Raw genomic sequence first — 19,998 nt, 5'->3', positions numbered from 1 at the left:
CCTCGGATGATTTCATAATTTAGGTGTTGCGCTCTGGAGAAAACGGCTTGGCATTTCCATCATTAAATATAACACCTCGTTTTTCCATGCATCATAGCTATTTTTTTTGTAATGCCACTGTTTGAATTTCCACCTCAATAGTTTGATATTTATCGTGCCTCCTCCTTGGAGTGTCATGTCAAACATACCGGATACATATATGTTTACAATATCCCACTAGTAGTTATACACCTCGTCCACCATTACGTGGCCTGTTGGCATGGATTAGGATTGCCAATATTAGAACATAACGGTTTGCCTAGACTCATGACTGAACTCAGCGGCCTGTTTTACAAAGCCATTTCGGGCCAACGTCCAAAACCGTTATCTTCTTCGCAACACAATGTATTTGAAGCTGGATGCTCTAACATGGCTGCGGCCCTATGTGGGAAGGTCTTTCAGCTACCTGCGGATGGTCGTGGGTTTCCACCCACCATAATGCTGGCCGCGGTGGTATAAGTGAAATATTCTTGAGTACGGCGTAAAACACCAATCCAAAAAAAAAAATATATATATATATCTAACATGGCTGAAATTGTACTACAATAGCACCGAATTACCGGTCAAAATTTTATACGTTTGCCACATCTATTTAAGATATTAATTTCGATTACAATTTAAGGCTAAAGCCCGAAATCCCCTTGTGAAATGGGCACTGCATCTACCGTTTAAGAGGGACACATTTGCTAGCAACATTCAAGTTATATTTTATTTATAGTAAGTTTTCTCACCAATTTCTCCGATTCGGCAGATATAATCCCGTGGAGAGAAAATCTGTGGACGGAGCTTGAGGACGAGTTCTTGTAACAAACCTTCCTCACATTCCTCGAATATCTGTACCTATAACAAGTAAAATGTACTGTCAGGTCAAGTTTTCGAACTTTATCTGAGGTTACACACAATAACCCTGCACACACAAAATTTTATCAAAATTGTACAATGTTTGGGGCTGATATTGCAGGGAAATCAAAGCGTGACAGGCGGATGGACAGACAGGCAGGCCCAAATTACTACACCTCGCTACGGTTTCCAGAAATTTCCCCTGACTATATGTCGCCACGGACAATGGTCTTGTTAAATTGTGGAGGGACGATATGTGAAATTCAGAGTTGACGTATGGATCTAGAAACAACATTAATGCTCAGAATATCGTCCCGTTTCTTACAGTGCACATTTCTGTGGGTATATATGATTTGGTTTTGTCGTAGTCAAAACTATTTACAAACGAAGACTTTCAATTTATATGTATCATAAACACAGGATCTGACGTCAGTAACATCTGTACATTTAGCATCTCAGTGAAGGGGAAACAGGTAAGAGAAAGCTGGACTAAATGTATAGCGTTGAATGTCAGACCTGCATGGAATTTCGATACCGTCACGTAATGCAGTATCAAGAATGTGTAAAGCACATTTGGCTTCGGGACAAGAAATCAATACTTTCCATGTTAGAAGAATAGCGATTTAAGTGTTGTTTAAAAAAACAGCGCTACAAGGGCATAAAAAGTTGTACGAGACATCTGATCCCGGGAATTTTCTGCACCGCATCATTCGAGGAATAAAATGCCTGTCCTGGCACCAGACTAATATAGCAGGCGCAAATTTCTGTATCCATAGTAATTACCATATTAATGAAATACGTCCCTGTGGCATTAATGTGCAATCTGAATCTAAATCAGACATGTAAGATAGACATCCGGTAATGAAAATGTCAAATAAAATCATTCCTGATCATTCCCATTTGTGACAGGAATAAGACAATGGAAGACCAAGAATTGGCCAGGATCCTAGTCTACAAAACTGGTTTTGACATCATTTTTCTTTCATTACCACAGTTATTGATGATAAATATCACGATAATTTTTTTATTCTTAATTATAAGGATTAAACAATACCGATAAAAAGAAAATTGGTTATATCAAAAATTGTTTTGTGTAATACATTTAACAACTGATAAACTTCAAGACAACAGGCGAGGTTAAGTGCATACTTTCTTCAGCGTGTCCAGGTTGGTGTGGATGGCTATCTCAGTTCGGATCCTCTCTGGCAGCATTTCTAACAAACTCGCTTCATCAATAGCCTGCGTTCTGGAACAAGGCATCGATTCTCATGTTAGAAGCCGATGGTTCTAGAAGACCAACAGCTAGACAGGCAATGGAGCTGAGCAGCTCGGGATTAGTCAGTCGGGAATACGAGATGTCAACACATCGACTCAATCCCATAATGAGAAGTCAAGCAAAGATAAGTTTTCTGTTTAATTAATACTACACATGTATATATAAGTATGGTGATCTACGACTGCCAAACAGAATATATATTGTGTTTCTTGAGCATTTTGTGCCTTCAAACCTCCTTCCAGCAGCTGCGTCTTGGTTGCAAAATACTACCTTTCAATACTAATTGCTTTCTCAATTTTTTTTGGATGGAAAACTAAAGATTCTTGGATACGATATTCAGCTTACGGAATTTGCTAGATAAATACTGGATAAGAGCACAGAACGTATTTTTTCACTTTCTCTACAGGAAACAGAATCGAAGTTTATCAGCCTATCGAATGCATTGTATCAAAAATTGTCGTGATTCGTTATGGGATGTCATAAACACGTCATACAAAATTTACGGAAGTATATTCACAGTTCTACTGGTTCAGCTGCTTTTATTTCTCAAACCTTGATCAAATATCGCGACAAAAAATAAAAGCATTTTTTACGATCTTTTTTTTTTCACTGAAATACTATCTCACTTACCTAGTCCAGGAATAATTGGCCCATCTCTTAACTCGGTTTTGCAAAAAGGTTGGCACATTTCTGTGATTCATGTAAAATTTGATTTGGTCCATCCTGAAAAGAGAAATAAATGAATTATACCATAAAGTTCCATCCATACATCTTTTGCAGGACAATGACATAGCAATGAAATTTTCGACATACAACAAGTCAGTCTCTTTCTTCAAATTGTCTCATCAGAGTGTGACTGTGTAGGCTCCATTTTCTCTTTCAGCCTTTGTAACTACTTTATATGCCCAAAAAGTTAGCTATTCGTGCACAATAACTAGAATGAGCCAGTACAAATCACTGGAGTAAATGTCAGCTTGAACAGATAGGATAACAAGAACACCACAAAGTAAAAAATAATACAAAAAGAGCTTATGTCTAAAAGAGAATTAAGCCTCATCAAGATTTTTACAAAAACTCAGTCAGGAGCTCTGATCGGACTTTAACCGACCATACACATGTATACGCCTACGTGCTTCCCCATTTACAAATCCCTTATTTGCAGTTTCCCTTAACTGTCAACTTTATACCTTATGTCATGTATGTTAAACCTCACAACAACAAAGTCTTTCAAGAATCCGTCAAGAGTTTGGAACTTGTTTTAAACATTTTACACCTTGCTCGACATTCTGATCGGGTAGGAGCGCGAGCAAACGTCCCGTTCACTGTCTTAGAAGAATCCGGCATCATTTGTAACAGGAGGCACCGTTTGGCAAAACGTACATTCCAACATTATCACATTTTGGTCGCTGTGTTTTTTTAAGTGTTCTCGTTTTCTCGTGTTTCTGTGTTATCTACATGTAATTACACATATCCTTGTGCGGCTAGTGTGACGGTAGTGAAATATATGTACGAATTCGGAAGCATTTCCTATTTGATGCATATTTTCAATGTTGTTACAAAATATGAACTACATCTCGACCCGAGTTTTCGTGCAAACCAGAGAGTTCTTCCCGACAAGTCAAGTTTCTTACATGAGCTGATATGGCATTTCACTCCACGTGTACCAATGGTCTGTATTGTTAGCATACAAACGAATTAAACTCAGCCCATCCGGTTGTCCAGATTTGCTGTATTGCCTCATATTTATGCTGTCATATTGATTGTAAGCTTGTACATACAGGCCTAATTGCAACTCAGTGCATGTTGTTATGGACATGCTAAACGCTCACGTTCAAAGATTGTCAGAATAAACCTTGGCTGAGGTCAAGGTATATCCAGTGACCGTATATCACGACTTCTGTGTCATCAGATACGAATGTCAACTGTGTGTCAGCCAACTCCACTTGTAATCAATGTTTCCCAGATTTCAGCGTTACTTTAAAACATTAATGAACACGTGCAGGCTGAATGACAATACCTTGCAACGTAATCCTGTCTGGCGGCGTTCATGTTGCTGATCACATCACCGACATTTCCAACCACAGCAGCAAATACGAACACCCCGATCAGAAAGGTCAAACCGGTAAAGATGTATTCCTGTAGAAATGCGGACAAAGTTTAAGCATTTATCCACACCCTTACTGACTCAGGGACGGAATTACTTCATGTGTCAAACAAACAAAGAAAAAAAGGAAAAAAAAAAACAAAACAAAAAAAAAAAGAAGCTATCCTAAGCTCATGCTGAGGCTTATCGCACGTCACAAGAAAGCAGATTTCATGTCTCCAGAGACTAAATCCCTGCTTAACATCTTTTAAACCCTTGCTATACAAAAGTTAAATTACACATGCAAGTTTTGATCAGGAATTTTTGAAAGCCTTGTATTCAGAGAATCACCTAGTATAGCGCAACATCACAACAAGTTGTGATATGATAAAACATGCGCTCTAATGATAACACAGTCTTCACTAGACTGAAGCCACCATCCAAACTAATCAACATCAATAACAACCAGTAATTTATAAGAATTTTATCCCAAATCGAAAATATAACTAATGAATGTAACAAACCCCCAGCACGTACATATAACGACATACTTACTGCTCAAGTAGCAGTGGCATTATGTACGAAAAAGGGTACTGGTAAAAAGTGAATACTTACGATATCGCTTTCCGGTGGCTGGCGTTCACCAATAGTTGTTAATGTCATCATGGACCAATAAAAGCACAATATGTATTTTCTGCAAATAATTATCACACTCATTAAACCTGAAAGTATTAACATTGTTTTTTCTTCGTATATGCGATAACGTCGTAGAGATGTTTGGATGCGTTCGTTAGAATGCCAATAATCATCGCATGTTTATTACGCTCCATTTGATCACCTTCAAATACTCACATATTATTAACATTTATTCAAATATATTTGCAAAACGAAATGGTACATAGCCTCTCAGGGCGTACGTGAAAAGGTCTTCAGCTACCTGCGGATGATCGTGGTTTTCCCCCCGGGCTCTGCCCGGTTTTCTCTCACCATAATGTTGGCCGCCTTCTTATAAGTGAAATATCCTCGAGTGCGGCGTAAAATACCAATCCAGTAAATAAAGTTACATAGTAATGTTAAGTTTTGGCATACCGTGACAATCTTTGACTATCCGGACTGCTCGGGTAAACCCACTCTGTGCTGCCCAGCCCTTCGTACTATCAAATAAATCAATGACATTCATACATTCAGCGACACCTGTACAGAAAACACCCTGACATTCACAAATTCTTTAAAAATGAAATGATTCAATAAGAAAGATATCCTATTAAATACAAGAACAGCTGGATCTCATCTAACAACCAACGCTAACAGTATCTGACATAAGCGACAAAAGGCTAATACGAATGCCAACAGAGATATGGAATAAATTTCAACTGAATAGGGCCAAGAAAGTTTAGTGCTCTTTATTTCTGATAATAATCTTTAACAGTGTACTCAATTTTTTTACGACTGCGGTTACCTTAGTGGGTGGTGGAATTTTTCAATTAAGGTTTGAGATTTTTAGTCTGAAAGATGGAAATAACAAGGAATGACTGGAAGAAGTCAAATACTGGATAAAACCACTTACCTCAGATACCATGTAATAAAAGCATCCAATCCAGTGAATAACTATCCACAGATACAGGGATAGTTGAAAGCCCGGACTACATTCGGATTACTGGTTTGACTGTAACAGGATCAAATCAAGATTATACAGATTATCAACGTCAACAATCAAGAGCATGCATTCCACAAGTATTCCACTATAGTAATACATGTTAGCCGTTGGCTCTTTGGTATACAATCAGGAATAAGATAGTAGGAAAAGAAAACAATATGGTAATGTGGATCGTTTGTAAAATCAACCAGGTGTAGGAAACTAATACCTTTGTAACTAATTGCGGTATATCATGCAGTATACCAACTTTCAGCTCTGATAATGCATGTATGTTGCCTTTATTCTATGAAGCTTGGCAAAAACAGTCATAAATACAGATCCATACTGTCCAAGTTCAAAAGAGCCATAATTCTTTGAAAACTTCATGAAGTCACGAGAAACCCAACGGCCATAACAGGAATCATGCTTCAGCTCACAGTGAAAAACACTCATAAAAAGCCTAATCAGCCATAATTTCGCGAAACACCGAAGTACTCTTCACAAAAGTGCCATCCAGCAAATCGATGCACATGCTGAGTTCAAAAGAGATATAAGTTTGCTGTTTAAATTCTTTAAATTCGCTTCAGATCTATAACTTATCATGATATAAAAGTGTAAAAATAAGTAGACGACAGAAACAAATCAACGTTGTCAAAATACTTGAACACCATTAGTCTTGATAGATAGTAGCTCTTGCTATCCAGTTATATAGATTCCTCACAAAGTGTAGATTGTTTGATCTACATAGACGTTACAGAAATAAACAAATTAGCTACAACGTACCTGTCAGTTATTTCAAAGAATTTTGGCACAACATGATATTTGAGAAGACGGTGGATTCGTGTTATTGGGCTGTAGACTTGATCTGTAACAACAGAACAAATATCAGTGTTAAGGGTGCTGTGTGAGGTTAACATTGGCAGCGCTTTCGTGGCAATGTGATTTTGATCTTCATTTGCGTAGAAGGATCCGATTCTAGTCAAATGACGTCAACAATTTTTATCACATAATGCCTGCGAAGACATTGGTGGAGTTCATGAAGCAAATAGTCACATCTAAAGCCTGAACACTGACTTGATTATAGAAAAGTTTAATACTTGCGAAGTATTAAAATACAATATCCTACATATGTTAGCACACTTGCTATCAACCGTTGCCACATGAAAAGCACACTATACATCCGACCTCAAAAATGAAAAAAAAAAAAAAATGAATCAAAAATTGCTATTAAATCTCACAGCATGACTCCAACGAAGATTTAAAGCATTTTAATTAACACGAATATTGATTACATATGTTTGCCCGAGAAAGTATTTATTTATTTATTTATTTATTTATTTATTTATTTTGAGTGGTGTTAAAAGGCGTTCCTAGGAATTTTTTTAGATATATGACATCGGTCTGGTTTATGAATGCAGGAAATCGGAGTGCCCGGAGTACCGACATTCGCCTCGTATCTGAAAAATCTTCTGATTTAAAGCAGAAGGCCCAACAGCGAGAGGTGGGTTCGAACCCGTGATCTTGTTAGTAAAGGGCTGGACGGTCGCAACCAGCCCGGGGGGGGGGGGGGGGTCCAACCCGAGGATATAATGACCATTTTTGGAGATGCTAATTCAAAATAAGACGACGCATGCCACAGGGGTCAGAAGGTCAACCATTCTTAGCCATGTTATTGATATAAAGCAAACTCCACAGTTATACGAAGGCAAAGGAAGTGGAGAATTGCAAAATTCAATATGTTGTATCAGAGTCTAAATAGGTTCAACTTACCTACGACTCTTATACCAAATACGCTACCGATTCCTATGGGGAGAATTGAAGGTTGAAACTTAGTACAAATTTGTGGAAAATGACAAGAAACAGATGAAACGTGTTTTGATTTATTCCATATACACCACTTCCAAAAGTTACCTATAATTCAAGTACCAAAAATGTTTTCAATCATTTAACTTTAAATAAAGTTAAATTTAATCACACATGCAATAAATAGCCAGCCTGCATGAAGTAAGGAAACAACATTATATCAAAACATAATTACTATAACTTTGTATTGCTAAAGGGATATTGTTGGAGTACATCTAAATCTACTAATAACTGCTTACTACTTAGAACAACGACAGCACTCCCAACAGGGACCAGTGACAAGACAGCCAGTTTAAAGTCCTTCTTTTGTATGTAGTTTTGCTTCAGTTTTTCGGGATCCAACACCTGTGAATGGAAAGCCAAACTTGAATCAAAAGAAAAAGTTTGCTATTGGTTCAGATATTACAGACCATAATAATGAAACGGGGATTAAATAAAACATAGGTTGAACCCAGAAGACAAAGATAAATGCTTTCCAGATTTATCATTAGCACCACATGGCTTTCCACACCAATTAGATCTTCCTTGTTTTATCTCACTATAAAGGAAGGAAAGAATGACAGCGGTAGGATCGATTTCCTTCGATTTTCTTCAAAACCGTTCTTCGGACTGATCTATCTTAAGGACACATGCATGTGCTGTGTCGATTATTCCAAAAATCGCGTATTTCGTCACCAGACGTCACAGGAGGAGCACTGTGTTATAGTTATTGCAATGGCGGACGTTCATGCCACAAGACTTTTCACCGAGGATCAGACACAGGCAAATCACACCAATCTTGACAAATAATGTAGCTAAAGACGACACTGCGCTCCTGAGATCTCGCTCTTTGCCTTCTCTCGTATTTGCGATCCCACAAATATTGCGGTTGGCTGGACACGATAAGACTTCATTCAGAGTAATGTCCCTCATCACGAGTATATCGGTCTGCTAATACCGTGCATCGCTTACACTTGAATGTCAGTCAAAGGGAGCACATTATAGTTCAAGAAGCAGGCAAACATCATGGTATGTTTACCCAATCAGGCAAATCTGTAATTATACAAACATTTGAACTGCTGAAAGTAATTAAGATCATAATCAGAATGCCATAGTTCACGTGCCGAGCTTACCTGCTTTCAAAGATCAGGCGGATTAAGCGTCACAATCGTTGCAGAGTGAACCATCGCGATTTGTCGGATCTATTCGTGCAACAACTGGTGACAAACAGCAAATCCCAATGTTCTACTTTGCAACATGCGATAGTGCTTTTATTACACTGAATGACAACAACATGCTGAAGCTTTCTCACACAGAATGGTCTTAGACCTGACATGCCACGTGTCTATTCCCGTTGACCTTCCAGACGGAATGTACTTATACAGAGGAAGGCAACATCCCTAACGCAATACGAGCGGGGACATCTCGACCCGCGATCAGAAATACAAGTGATGAATCAAGCTTTAACGTGGTACATTGCAATTGTCGCGGGAAAGACGTCAGTAGAACCAACAACAGGAATTGATGAACCACACGTGACATGGTCTTGTCCACTGAAGGGAAGAGGACTTTACATAAGGTGTAATAATTATCGTTAGTGAACACCCTGTATTGCACACAATATGAAACCTTAGCCGACATGGCAGTTAACACACGAGGTCTTACCATTTCATGCAGCTCAGTTGTACCGGACAATCGCAAAATCAAAAAACAAATATTGCCGAAGCGCAAAGGGGTTTCCTTGTTTCCAGGCCAAGATGCTAGAACAGGGCCACCATCTATCCAAACGATCATACCTTTCTATATCTCCCACATAGTACTGTTTGATTCCGTTTACGCAAATATGTGAAGCTATATAAACATGTTTATGTACTAGTATACTGAATCATTTCTTAATATAAATAGAGATATCATCTTACGTGCATTTATGTTTCAACTAGTCACTACACAGGGAAAAGTGTTTAAATCTGGATAACAATGTAGGAATGTCTACTCACACTGATACATTATCTGAAAACAGTCAGCTGTCAAACGATTTCCCTATGAAGTGCAAAGGTAGTTTGTATACTAACCAAAACGTCACCATATTAACACTATTAGGAATTTAGCTTACAATTATCACAGGGAAAGAAACTTCAAGGGCTGTCATGTATTTTATTACACTTTCTTCAGTTTACATGTTTTTTGTTCCTACCATTATACCATCCTCCAGGTAACCCGTTCTCAGGTGTACTCCAATATCAATAAGGTAAATCACATCACTCAGATAATCACAAAAGGTAAATAGTGATTGATACGACGTCTGTAAAGAAAAGACAGAATCATATAGGTTGTTAACACATTGAAAACAAGTAACAAAACCTTCCAACATACGAAAATGTGGACGCGTGTTGATAAAGTGAAATATTTTTAAGTATTAATGCCAACTAAGAATAAATATAGGTTGGAATAAGTATTGTACCTGTGCGCGGAATGGAGAACAAAACGTCATGGAAACAATGAATCTGACAGAAAGGTATAAAACACAAAGCGTTAGTTTGGGTTTCAGTAACATTTGAAAGAAAAATAAATTATATATTACAGATATTATGTAATGTATTTGTGGATCGTCATGGGGCAATGTGTGGTGTTTAGATGGACGGCCACGGGGACATTGTACAAAAGTTTGAAAATGCATCTGTTTTAAACTCAAAACTGGATGGTGGTAAAAGAGGGTGGATATTGCAGTGTGGTGCTGTGAGGGAGTGGGGTGGGGCTTAATGAAAACCAGTCTGCTCTGGAACAGTTCAAATGGCCACGTGCAATACACTTAGACTTTAGGCTGCAAATTTCTATCACGTACATTTCCTGGTACAATCAGTCTTTTTCCATCTTTACTAGCATGGTACACGATTTGAATACTGATTTCACTGATTGGCTTAGAACATTCCTTACGTCTTTTCAAGGTCACTGAAAACTGTCGACTGCTTCTCTTTGCATAATTCCATCGGAATTTCGTACTTTGTATCCTTTCTTAGTTCGTTGATGGTTTATGTTAGACGTCGTTTGGAAAATGGTCTTGCGATTACTGACGTTGGAACGTTTATTTGGTAGAGGGCTGGCATACGAATGTCTTTTCGAAACAGAGATCCTATTTCTTCTAGTTTTCTTCAGACATACTTACCCCTTCTCTGAGTTCAGGAAAGGCCAAACGTACTATTAATATCCCACAATTGTACATCGCAGCCATCGCGCTCACAGCCTGAAATAATCATGATTTCATTTGGAATAGAAAAGGGCATATCACAACGAGCATATTAGTAGTTAAATAAGTCAATAAGCTGGAAACATTATGGAATTAATAAGCCATGTTTATCTACTCTAAACAGAAGAAAAAAAACGTGTGTAAATAAAAAAAATGACAACTACTGAATCATTCAACTCGAAAGAGGACTCTTACCAGCCAGTAATAGTAAGCCGGTCCATCAGGATCAAAGATCACATCTTTCCAGTTAAAGTCCCAGCTCTGCGCACTCTAAAGAAAGGAGAAAATAGGGGAAAATTTTCATTCTTTAATAACAAAAAAACATTTCAAAATGCGTTAACCATGATATACATATTAATACAAATAAATTTATACAATGAAGACAACTGGTAAGCACACATTTGTCTTCGAATTGTAATTCGTTGAAAACATATTGAACAGATTATAGTTTTGATTTTTTGCCTTTTATTTAGACAACATTTACTCAATCTGCTCGTTTAATTCCCCTGTAACAATTATTACGGCATGTAATGTTACCTCACTGTCCGCTGAAGATGATCGCCTTCTTTCTTCGGAGGGAAACGATCCAATTACACTTTGACCGTCTTCCGAGTCTCCCTCGTCCAGACCTTCACCCATAGAACCTTCATGCTTAAACATGTGAGGCCTGAAAATACAGTCGATCATAAAACTTATTCAAAGACGTAAAGCTTATATATTGTCCTGACATTCGGACATAATTTCACTAACAAGTGTTATAGTAAATCGTTGTCATAAGTCTCAAGTCATAAGCTCATAAGGTATAAGTAGTATGTTGAACGATTGTATGTCCCCAGATTTAACTTCTGTCCTGACTTGTGTCTTACGAACTTACCTGTCAAATAGAGCTAGAAACTTGCCCCATTCACCTTAACACAGGTTTGTAAATCCGTGCCATCGGTCGTTTTTTTCTTGTTCATTTATCTGCTTACGAGAAATGTCATACGCACCAGAGAGTCGGTGCGCTCTCGCAGTAAACCTTGATTTATTCAGTAAGGGGAGAAATGAGTCCGTAAATGAAAGGTCGTGCATTCGATGGTCATTTGCGTGTCCCTTCAGTATATTAACCTTCTTCCGCCAAAAGTAATTGAAAAATACAAAGGCTTTAACTGGACCTCAGCTGCCACTCATCTACCGAACTGAAGACCACAAGAAAAACTCAATTAATTTGTATTACCGAAATACCAATTAATCCATCGAAATATGTTCAGGTCCTGGTGAGCTGTGGCTACAAAGACCAAGATCAAACATATTTGTGGCTGAATAAAATATGATTGACTTTGTATATAACTACTATATCTTTTGTACTTATGTATTTATTTGTATTCAAGTTGTAGGATAGCGGTGAGTTTATCAGATGAAGTAAACCATGCAGATTAAAAACCGCTGACAAAAGCCTTGTACTACAAACTCACAGCTAATCTCGCCAAAAATTTTATTTGAAATTAAGGCACAGCGGCTTCTACTGTCCACTCAACAACCTCTTATATTAGAAAGTGGGTGGGGACATATCACTGTTATATCTGTTATAAGCGACCCATTTCACAGTAATCCCACTTCCATAATAATAATAATATGAGTTGGATTAACGTTTAACAGTCTACTGGTGCTGAAAACATATCTGTGTTAAAGAAAACATTCACTCGTCACATATTTCACAATTAACTATGAAAAATACTTCCGTATATTTATATGTAAAGTACCTCCTGTCACGGAAATCGTGGTATATCAACAACTGCACTCAGACACCCGGTATATTTCACTTTGTCACACCTCATGCCGAGAGGTGAACTATGCGAGACAAACCATCAAATCAGCATCAGTGACACTTGGTTAGTGTAATGCATATTTAAACTAGAGAGAATCGCCCATAGGTATTACCAGTCGATCCCAATTACCCTAAGGTATAATGAAATGTCCCCCAAGCCAGGTAAAGTTGGGAAAATATGAGATTAGTCTGATACTGGTTCGTGTTCTTAGCGAGAGTTTGACCAGAATCTCAGGCTATATCTTGAGCGATTCCGTTCAGTATTACATACGATTCACTGGACTGGCCACCACGCACATGCAGGTTCGACATACATGTAATAATGCGCCTGCCATACCGTAAGGTTTTTCGTCTGATGGGAAATTAATTGGACTAAAACAGTTAGAATTATGTCGTGGTTCACGGCTGGATTCCAATGACAAAAGGACTGATGGAAATCCATAGTCATACTAATACAGGTTAACCGGGTAGGCAAAACCTCCGTATTCGTAATTTAATTAAGTTTTCTGTTCTTACCACGAAAAGCTCATATTATTGCCTTTTGGTAAATATCATAGGATAATTGTGACAATCCATTGTTAATTTATGTATTTTAATTTTTTTACCCATTTCAAACAATCCAGAAAGGCCTCAACACTTTTGGCCCAGTAACTTTATTGATTTCCAAAGAGACAAAATGCCGTGGTCTCAGGTTTAGCAGTTAAACTTAACAAAAAAAAATAATGGTAATTATATTTGGCTAATTTTTTCATACTTTGTAAAGAAAAATACAAGCTACATGAGCTGTTAATGTACGATTCTTGACAAAAGGTGGATAAATTATTATTCTGGGTTGACGATTTCAAATTTATTACATAAGTAGCAAAGAAAACCAATGAATGTGCATGCTTAGCCATAGAATAAGCCTTTGTGTGAAAACCCAGATATAACTAAAATATTTCAAGGGGCAAGATTTCAATGTCAGTACGACCCTGATATAACAATGGCTGTAACACAGTGATTCAATAAGCTTCATCGTGTTTCTGTGTAATTATAGTGACGATTCAAGCTATGTTGTTATAGAGATAATCTTCTTTTGAAGACGGAAGCAATAAGGTCGTGTGATCGAATCCAGTTGTCGCTGTTTCGGCAGGGGCTTTAAGTCACGAGGTTTGTCAGCTAGGTAACTGGCTGTAGTCAGTGGTTTACCTGGGGCAGTCCAGTTTGATCTGACCGCTATCACTGATATGTAAAAATAAATACATATCACATGAAACTCATACAGACTAATACATGTAAAACACGTTATTTGAGATTAAGACAGTGTACTGTACATATCATTAAGATAACTGGGTACCTGAGGTGTGTAAGCTCAGGAGACAAGACAGAAGATTATTTGGTGTCTGACCGTCTCGGACAGCGGATTATAGGTTTAAGTCTGATGTCCTCGTGTCAGCCAGCTGAGATTTAGACTGGGATGAATGGGTCAATCAGACAGTACCTCATTACGCTAGTATCAATTGGATGCATTACGTTAGTATCAACTGGATGCATTACGCTGGTATCAGTTGTCACCGATCGATTTCTACCGGGAGTACCAGAGTAATTAAGCGACCGTCGTAACATTCGGCCTGAAATAAGATTTACGGGAACATGGCTACAGAAGACCAAACTTACTTTAACGAGTTTCTTGTAAAGATGTTTTGTTGTTTACTTGAACTTTCAGTATAGGATATCTTACTATGATATTTGCGAACAGCTAAATAAAAAAATATTTATCAGTTGAAATACCAACGGAGATAAAATGTATATAACTTGATAACCTCCCTGTCCAGCAAATTCTCGTATAACCTTTCTGTCCGGAAATTCCTAGATAACCTCCCTGTCAAGCAAATTCCCAGATAATCTCCCTGTCCAGCAAATTCCCATATAACCTTCCTCTCCTGCTAATTCCCAGATAATCTCCCTGTCCAGCAAGTTCCCATATAACCTTCCTCTCCAGCAAATTCCCACATAATCTCCCTGTCCAGCGAATTCCCGCATAAGCTCCCTATAAATGTCTGTCCATTATACTTGATTTTTAGTTTTCAGTATCGCGTTGCACATCATTTACTGTCTCGGGATTTAAATGCCTTCGCCACGAAATGGCTGCAATACTACCGAAGTGGCGTTCGGCAAATAGCCATTCGTTGATTCTAATATTGTGGGCGATTGGTCTTCGATATAAATGTTTCGCTTCTAACACTTCCTTCTAAAAATAACGCCTAGAAAATATTTTCCTCTTTAAATAACATTAATAAGATTAACGTGGAATAGACCTGGCTAATGTAATTTGCGTTTATTATACGTGGGTGGTTTTCGTGGAAAATAACCTGGACATGAAACAGAAAACACAAAAGGTTCGACTCCATCAATGTTATTTCTGGCCTGCATTGTTCTCACCCAATCTTATCAGTTGAGCTGGGATATTTTCGCCTATGGCCAGTATCTTTGCCAACCATCCACAAATAACTCTCAGTGATAATAAGGACGCGACTTCGAGCATTATACATCTTTCTACAATCGTTAAAAAAAGTGACAAAAATAATATTTCCATTGTGTAACCATCCACTCTACAAACGCATACATAGCTTCCTAATCAGATTACTTCTATCACTGCATCATATTTGATGTCATTTTAGCCGGTGATATATTATGCACTTTCATATCACTGAATAATGCATGCTTTAGAACCTTTCAACAGCAATATGACACCGATAGTGTCATACAAAGCATATGTCATAGATTCCCCTATTGATAGTGCGCAGCGATCCGAAAATATGGAGTTTCTCAAAATATGGATTACAGAATGGAAGTCATACATACACGACTATTGTCACCCTAAAATACGCGTAAAGTCGGGTCATTTTATGAGTGTGCGTAACTTTCAAGGTCTTCAATCCCCAACCAAGTGTCTCATTCACCAATGTGGATGGGATTTCACAGGAATATTCAGGTGTGGAATCGACCATTCTTCGTATGTGCAAAACAACACAAGGGAATCTTCGAGTATTAAATGCATAAGAAGTGAACTTTTTGGTATTCTCTATTTGGGCTACGCCCAAATAGAGACGTTAGTACTTTTCAAGCTCTTTATATTTTAGAAAATCATAGTCCTATAAAACTTCACCACTATGTGCCCGACACATATACACAAACTACAGGCCTAATTCCACACAAAATCTTGAAAGTATTCAACTCCGTCGTATATGCAAAACCATACAAAACAAGAATTCGACGCAGAAAAAGCGAGATAACTAATCCCGGACTTCACCTAAATGCCCTAAACTTCATTTGAGCCCTTTATTTTATCCCGTACACATCATTTTACGCGCGAGCACCATTATGTGGCATTAAAAGAAATGAATTGTTGACATAAATAATGAACAGAAAAATTGCACGTTGAAGCTTGAACACGATATTCACTGTTCGATGAAATATCCAAATGATAAGGCACAGCTTCGAGCTGCATGCTCGTTACCTTAACGGGTATTCAAACTTTAATGTACAACATCCCCTGTATTCATGATGCCGTATGCTTCCCAGCGGTATCACGAAGGGTGCATTCGTAGCAGGGAATTATTACGTTTTACTTGTACATGTGTGTGCATTGTTGTACTGCTAACATAATGCACACCGACTCAATAGGCCTAACATGCATGTCATTAAACACAACATACATATACTTACTAGATTTTGTTAAAAGCTTTAGGACAAACTCCTACTGTCAGTTTTGAAAATAACTGAAACAGTCGGACAACTGTTTTTCTTTAATCTCTTGGTTTGGGAAATGACAGCTAATTGCTTCGGGCGTTCGTCTTCCTGTGTCGGGTTCAACAAACAGTGTTAGTAGGAAAGTGAATTTATAATTTAAAAAGTCTGCAATTCTATTTTTATGACAACGCTTTTAGTAGTCTTTGTGCTATCGTGCATAGATAACTTAAACGGCTGGATTGAAGGCGTATGCCCATGGAGACAAATACTGAGCAGCCAACAACTTACAATTTAACAGTATTTAGCGATGCAAATATATGAATCACACGCAATAATAAATAAATTACAAATGTTGATAATTCATACAAGTAAGCCAATAGTGCATCTACCAAATACAGTTCTCCAAATGCTATAATGTTTGAGTGAGTGAGTACTTTGGGTTTAACGTCATGCTTAACAATTTTTCAGTCATATGACGAAGATGTAATGCTTGATTAAAACTTTCAAACTATCTCCGTAGCTGATAAGTCCTGTGTTATTGTGTTTCTGTGAGGTAAATTGCCATTCTCAGTATGTGTTAACCTCTTAAAGCCATAAAGGTGACGGTCATGAAATCTAAGAAAGCCAACAGCAACCTTACTGGATATAGTGACGAAAATCAATGGCAACCGTCCCTTATCTTGTCAAAAACCACAGTGTGAGTGTGAAATCGATGACAACTGTTATACCTTCGTTATTCTCAAATACAGATATAACAGATGGACGGGCGGACACACGGAGAGCATTTCCCTGGTGTCTGACTACTTATGCAGTGAACTCGATTGGCTGACAACTGTTCTAGCTTCGTTATTCTCAAATACAGATATAACAGATGGAAGGGCGGAAACACGGAGAGCATTTCCCTGGTGTCTGACTACTTATGCAGTGAACTCGATTGGTTGACAACTGTTCCAGCTTCGTTATTCTCAAATACAGATGTAACAGATGGACGGGCGGACACACGGAGAGCATTTCCCTGGTGTCTGACTACTTATGCAGTGAACTCGATTGGTTGACAACTGTTCCAGCTTCGTTATTCTCAAATACAGATGTAACAGATGGAAGGGCGGACACACGGAGAGCATTTCCCTGATGTCTGACTACTTATGCAGTGAACTCGATTGGTTGACAACTGTTCCAGCTTCGTTATTCTCAAATACAGATGTAACAGATGGACGGGCGGACACACGGAGAGCATTTCCCTGGTGTCTCATTACTTACGTAGTGAACTCCATTGGTTGACAACTGTTCTAGCTTCGTTATTCTCAAATACAGATGTAACAGATGGACGGGCGGACACACGGAGAGCATTTCCCTGGTGTCTCACTACTTACGTAGTGAACTCCATTGGTTGACAACTGTTCTAGCTTCGTTATTCTCAAATACAGATGTAACAGGTGGACGGGCGGACACACGGAGAGCATTTCCTTGGTGCCTCACTACTTATGCAGTGAACTCGATTGGTTGACAACTGTTCCAGCTTCGTTATTCTCAAATACAGACGTAACAGACGGAAGGGCGGACACACGGAGAGCATTTCCCTGATGTCTGACTACTTACGTAGTGAACTCCATTGGTTGACAACTGTTCTAGCTTCGTTATTCTCAAATACAGATGTAACAGATGGACGGGCGGACACACGGAGAGCATTTCCTTGGTGTCTCACTACTTATGCAGTGAACTCGATTGGCTGACAACTGTTCTAGCTTCGTTATTCTCAAATACAGATGTAACAGGTGGACGGGTGGACACACGGAGAGCATTTCCTTGGTGTCTCACTACTTACGTAGTGAACTCCATTGGTTGACAACTGTTCTAGCCGTGTTGTTCTCAAATACAGATGTAACAGATGGACGGGCGGACACACGGAGAGCATTTCCTTGGTGTCTCACTACTTACGTAGTGAACTCCATTGGTTGACAACTGTTCCAGCTTCGTTATTCTCAAATACAGATGTAACAGATGGACGGGCGGACACACGGAGAGCATTTCCCTGGTGTCTCACTACTTACGTAGTGAACTCGATTGGTTGACAACTGTTCTAGCTGTGTTGTTCTCAAATACAGATGTAACAGATAAACGTGCGGACACGCAGAGAGCATTTCCCTGGTGTCTCATTACTTACGTAGTGAACTCGATTGGTTGACAACTGTTCTAGCTGATGTAACAGATGGAAGGGCGGACACACGGAGAGCATTTCCTTGGTGTCTCATTACTTATGCAGTGACCTCGATTGGTTGACAACTGTTCCAGCTGCGTTATTCTCAAATACAGACGTAACAGATGGACGGGAAATGCTCTCCGTGTGTCTGCACACACGGAGAGTATTTCCCTGGTATCTCAATACTTACGTAGTGAACTCGATTGGATGACAACTGTTCTAGCTTCGTTATTCTCAAATACACATGTAAAAGATGGACGGGTGGACACACGGAGAGCATTTCCCTGGTGTCTCACTACTTACGTGACCCGGGCCGGGCCGGGGGGGAGGAAATCAATAAAACAGACATCACATGGTGTAGATTGTATGAGAACCAGTGTTCCATCGAGTAGAGATATAAAGGCTCACCTAGGTCGAGACATGAGAATCCCCATTTGCCTGTGCCGCGATAACACCCTGTTATAGGTGCGTCTTGAAAACTTCCTCACGAAAAGATCCATGGGTAATTTCCATAAAATTCTCACCGGGAATTCTGGATGAATACAAGAAAACAAAATCTTGTCTTGACACTTGTTGGTAACATCAAATAACCTTTAACATCGCCGGGGTCAACTCTTGATCACAAATCAGTCAAATACCAAAGCATTCCATGTGAATACGTCCAGTCTGTTGGTTCAGTAGATCTATACTGTCTCCTACAGTTCCCTGGGGTTCGTTTCTTCTCTCAGTCGTCCATATATCATGTACGAGATTGTTTTTTGGTTGGAGTTTTTCCTCATGGTCGTCAAATCTGACCAGAGGCGTTAAGGCACATTCAGGGCCACACTAGTTCGTGCTCCAGTCCCCTTCGCTATGGTGCACTAGCCGGCGTTTCCGCGTTGACCGTCCCTCTCAGGTCAGGTCCAAGTAACTCAGTGGTCACAGTATGCACGGAAATTCGTGAATACCGCGGTATTGCAACTGACTAAGACAAACAGTGATGAATGATGATTGAACTCAGGCTACTCGGATTTGTCATCGAACTGATTGTGTCACTGCGGAATTATGATTAAATGCCGTGGGAGGGCACGCCCCGTCTGAGGCTTGAGTGACACGTCGGTTAGAACACAGCACACGGTGAGTTATCAGTGTGTCTAATGTTATTACTGGTATTAACACAGCTATAAAATAACGAATTTGTCCTGGTTACACCGAAAGATGTTGTACGTAAAAATTACGTTGGTAATCTTGTACGTCAACCACAGTACACATGCACAGGCTGTTTGCTTTACATACTCTTAATAAGCAAATGTGTACTGT

At 38.9% G+C, this 19,998-nt stretch overlaps 1 protein-coding gene across 1 annotated transcript in view; it reads right to left on the bottom strand.

Moving 5' to 3' along the window:
- LOC135468252 (cyclic nucleotide-gated cation channel alpha-3-like) overlaps nucleotides 1-19,998 on the bottom strand; it is a 46,554-nt gene that overhangs the window by 5,797 nt on the left and 20,759 nt on the right. The window contains 15 exon segments of the mRNA XM_064746398.1: nucleotides 771-879; nucleotides 2,029-2,125; nucleotides 2,786-2,878; nucleotides 4,173-4,291; nucleotides 4,854-4,932; nucleotides 5,328-5,392; nucleotides 5,806-5,870; nucleotides 5,873-5,904; nucleotides 6,658-6,739; nucleotides 7,645-7,677; nucleotides 7,977-8,082; nucleotides 9,911-10,018; nucleotides 10,880-10,957; nucleotides 11,156-11,230; nucleotides 11,498-11,627. Coding sequence (XP_064602468.1) covers nucleotides 771-879; nucleotides 2,029-2,125; nucleotides 2,786-2,878; nucleotides 4,173-4,291; nucleotides 4,854-4,932; nucleotides 5,328-5,392; nucleotides 5,806-5,870; nucleotides 5,873-5,904; nucleotides 6,658-6,739; nucleotides 7,645-7,677; nucleotides 7,977-8,082; nucleotides 9,911-10,018; nucleotides 10,880-10,957; nucleotides 11,156-11,230; nucleotides 11,498-11,627 — 1,271 coding nt within the window.

This window comes from Liolophura sinensis, chromosome 6 (assembly GCF_032854445.1).
Source record: "Liolophura sinensis isolate JHLJ2023 chromosome 6, CUHK_Ljap_v2, whole genome shotgun sequence".
Lineage (NCBI taxonomy): Eukaryota > Metazoa > Mollusca > Polyplacophora > Chitonida > Chitonidae > Liolophura > Liolophura sinensis.
This window is presented reverse-complemented; position numbering and strand designations above follow the sequence as displayed.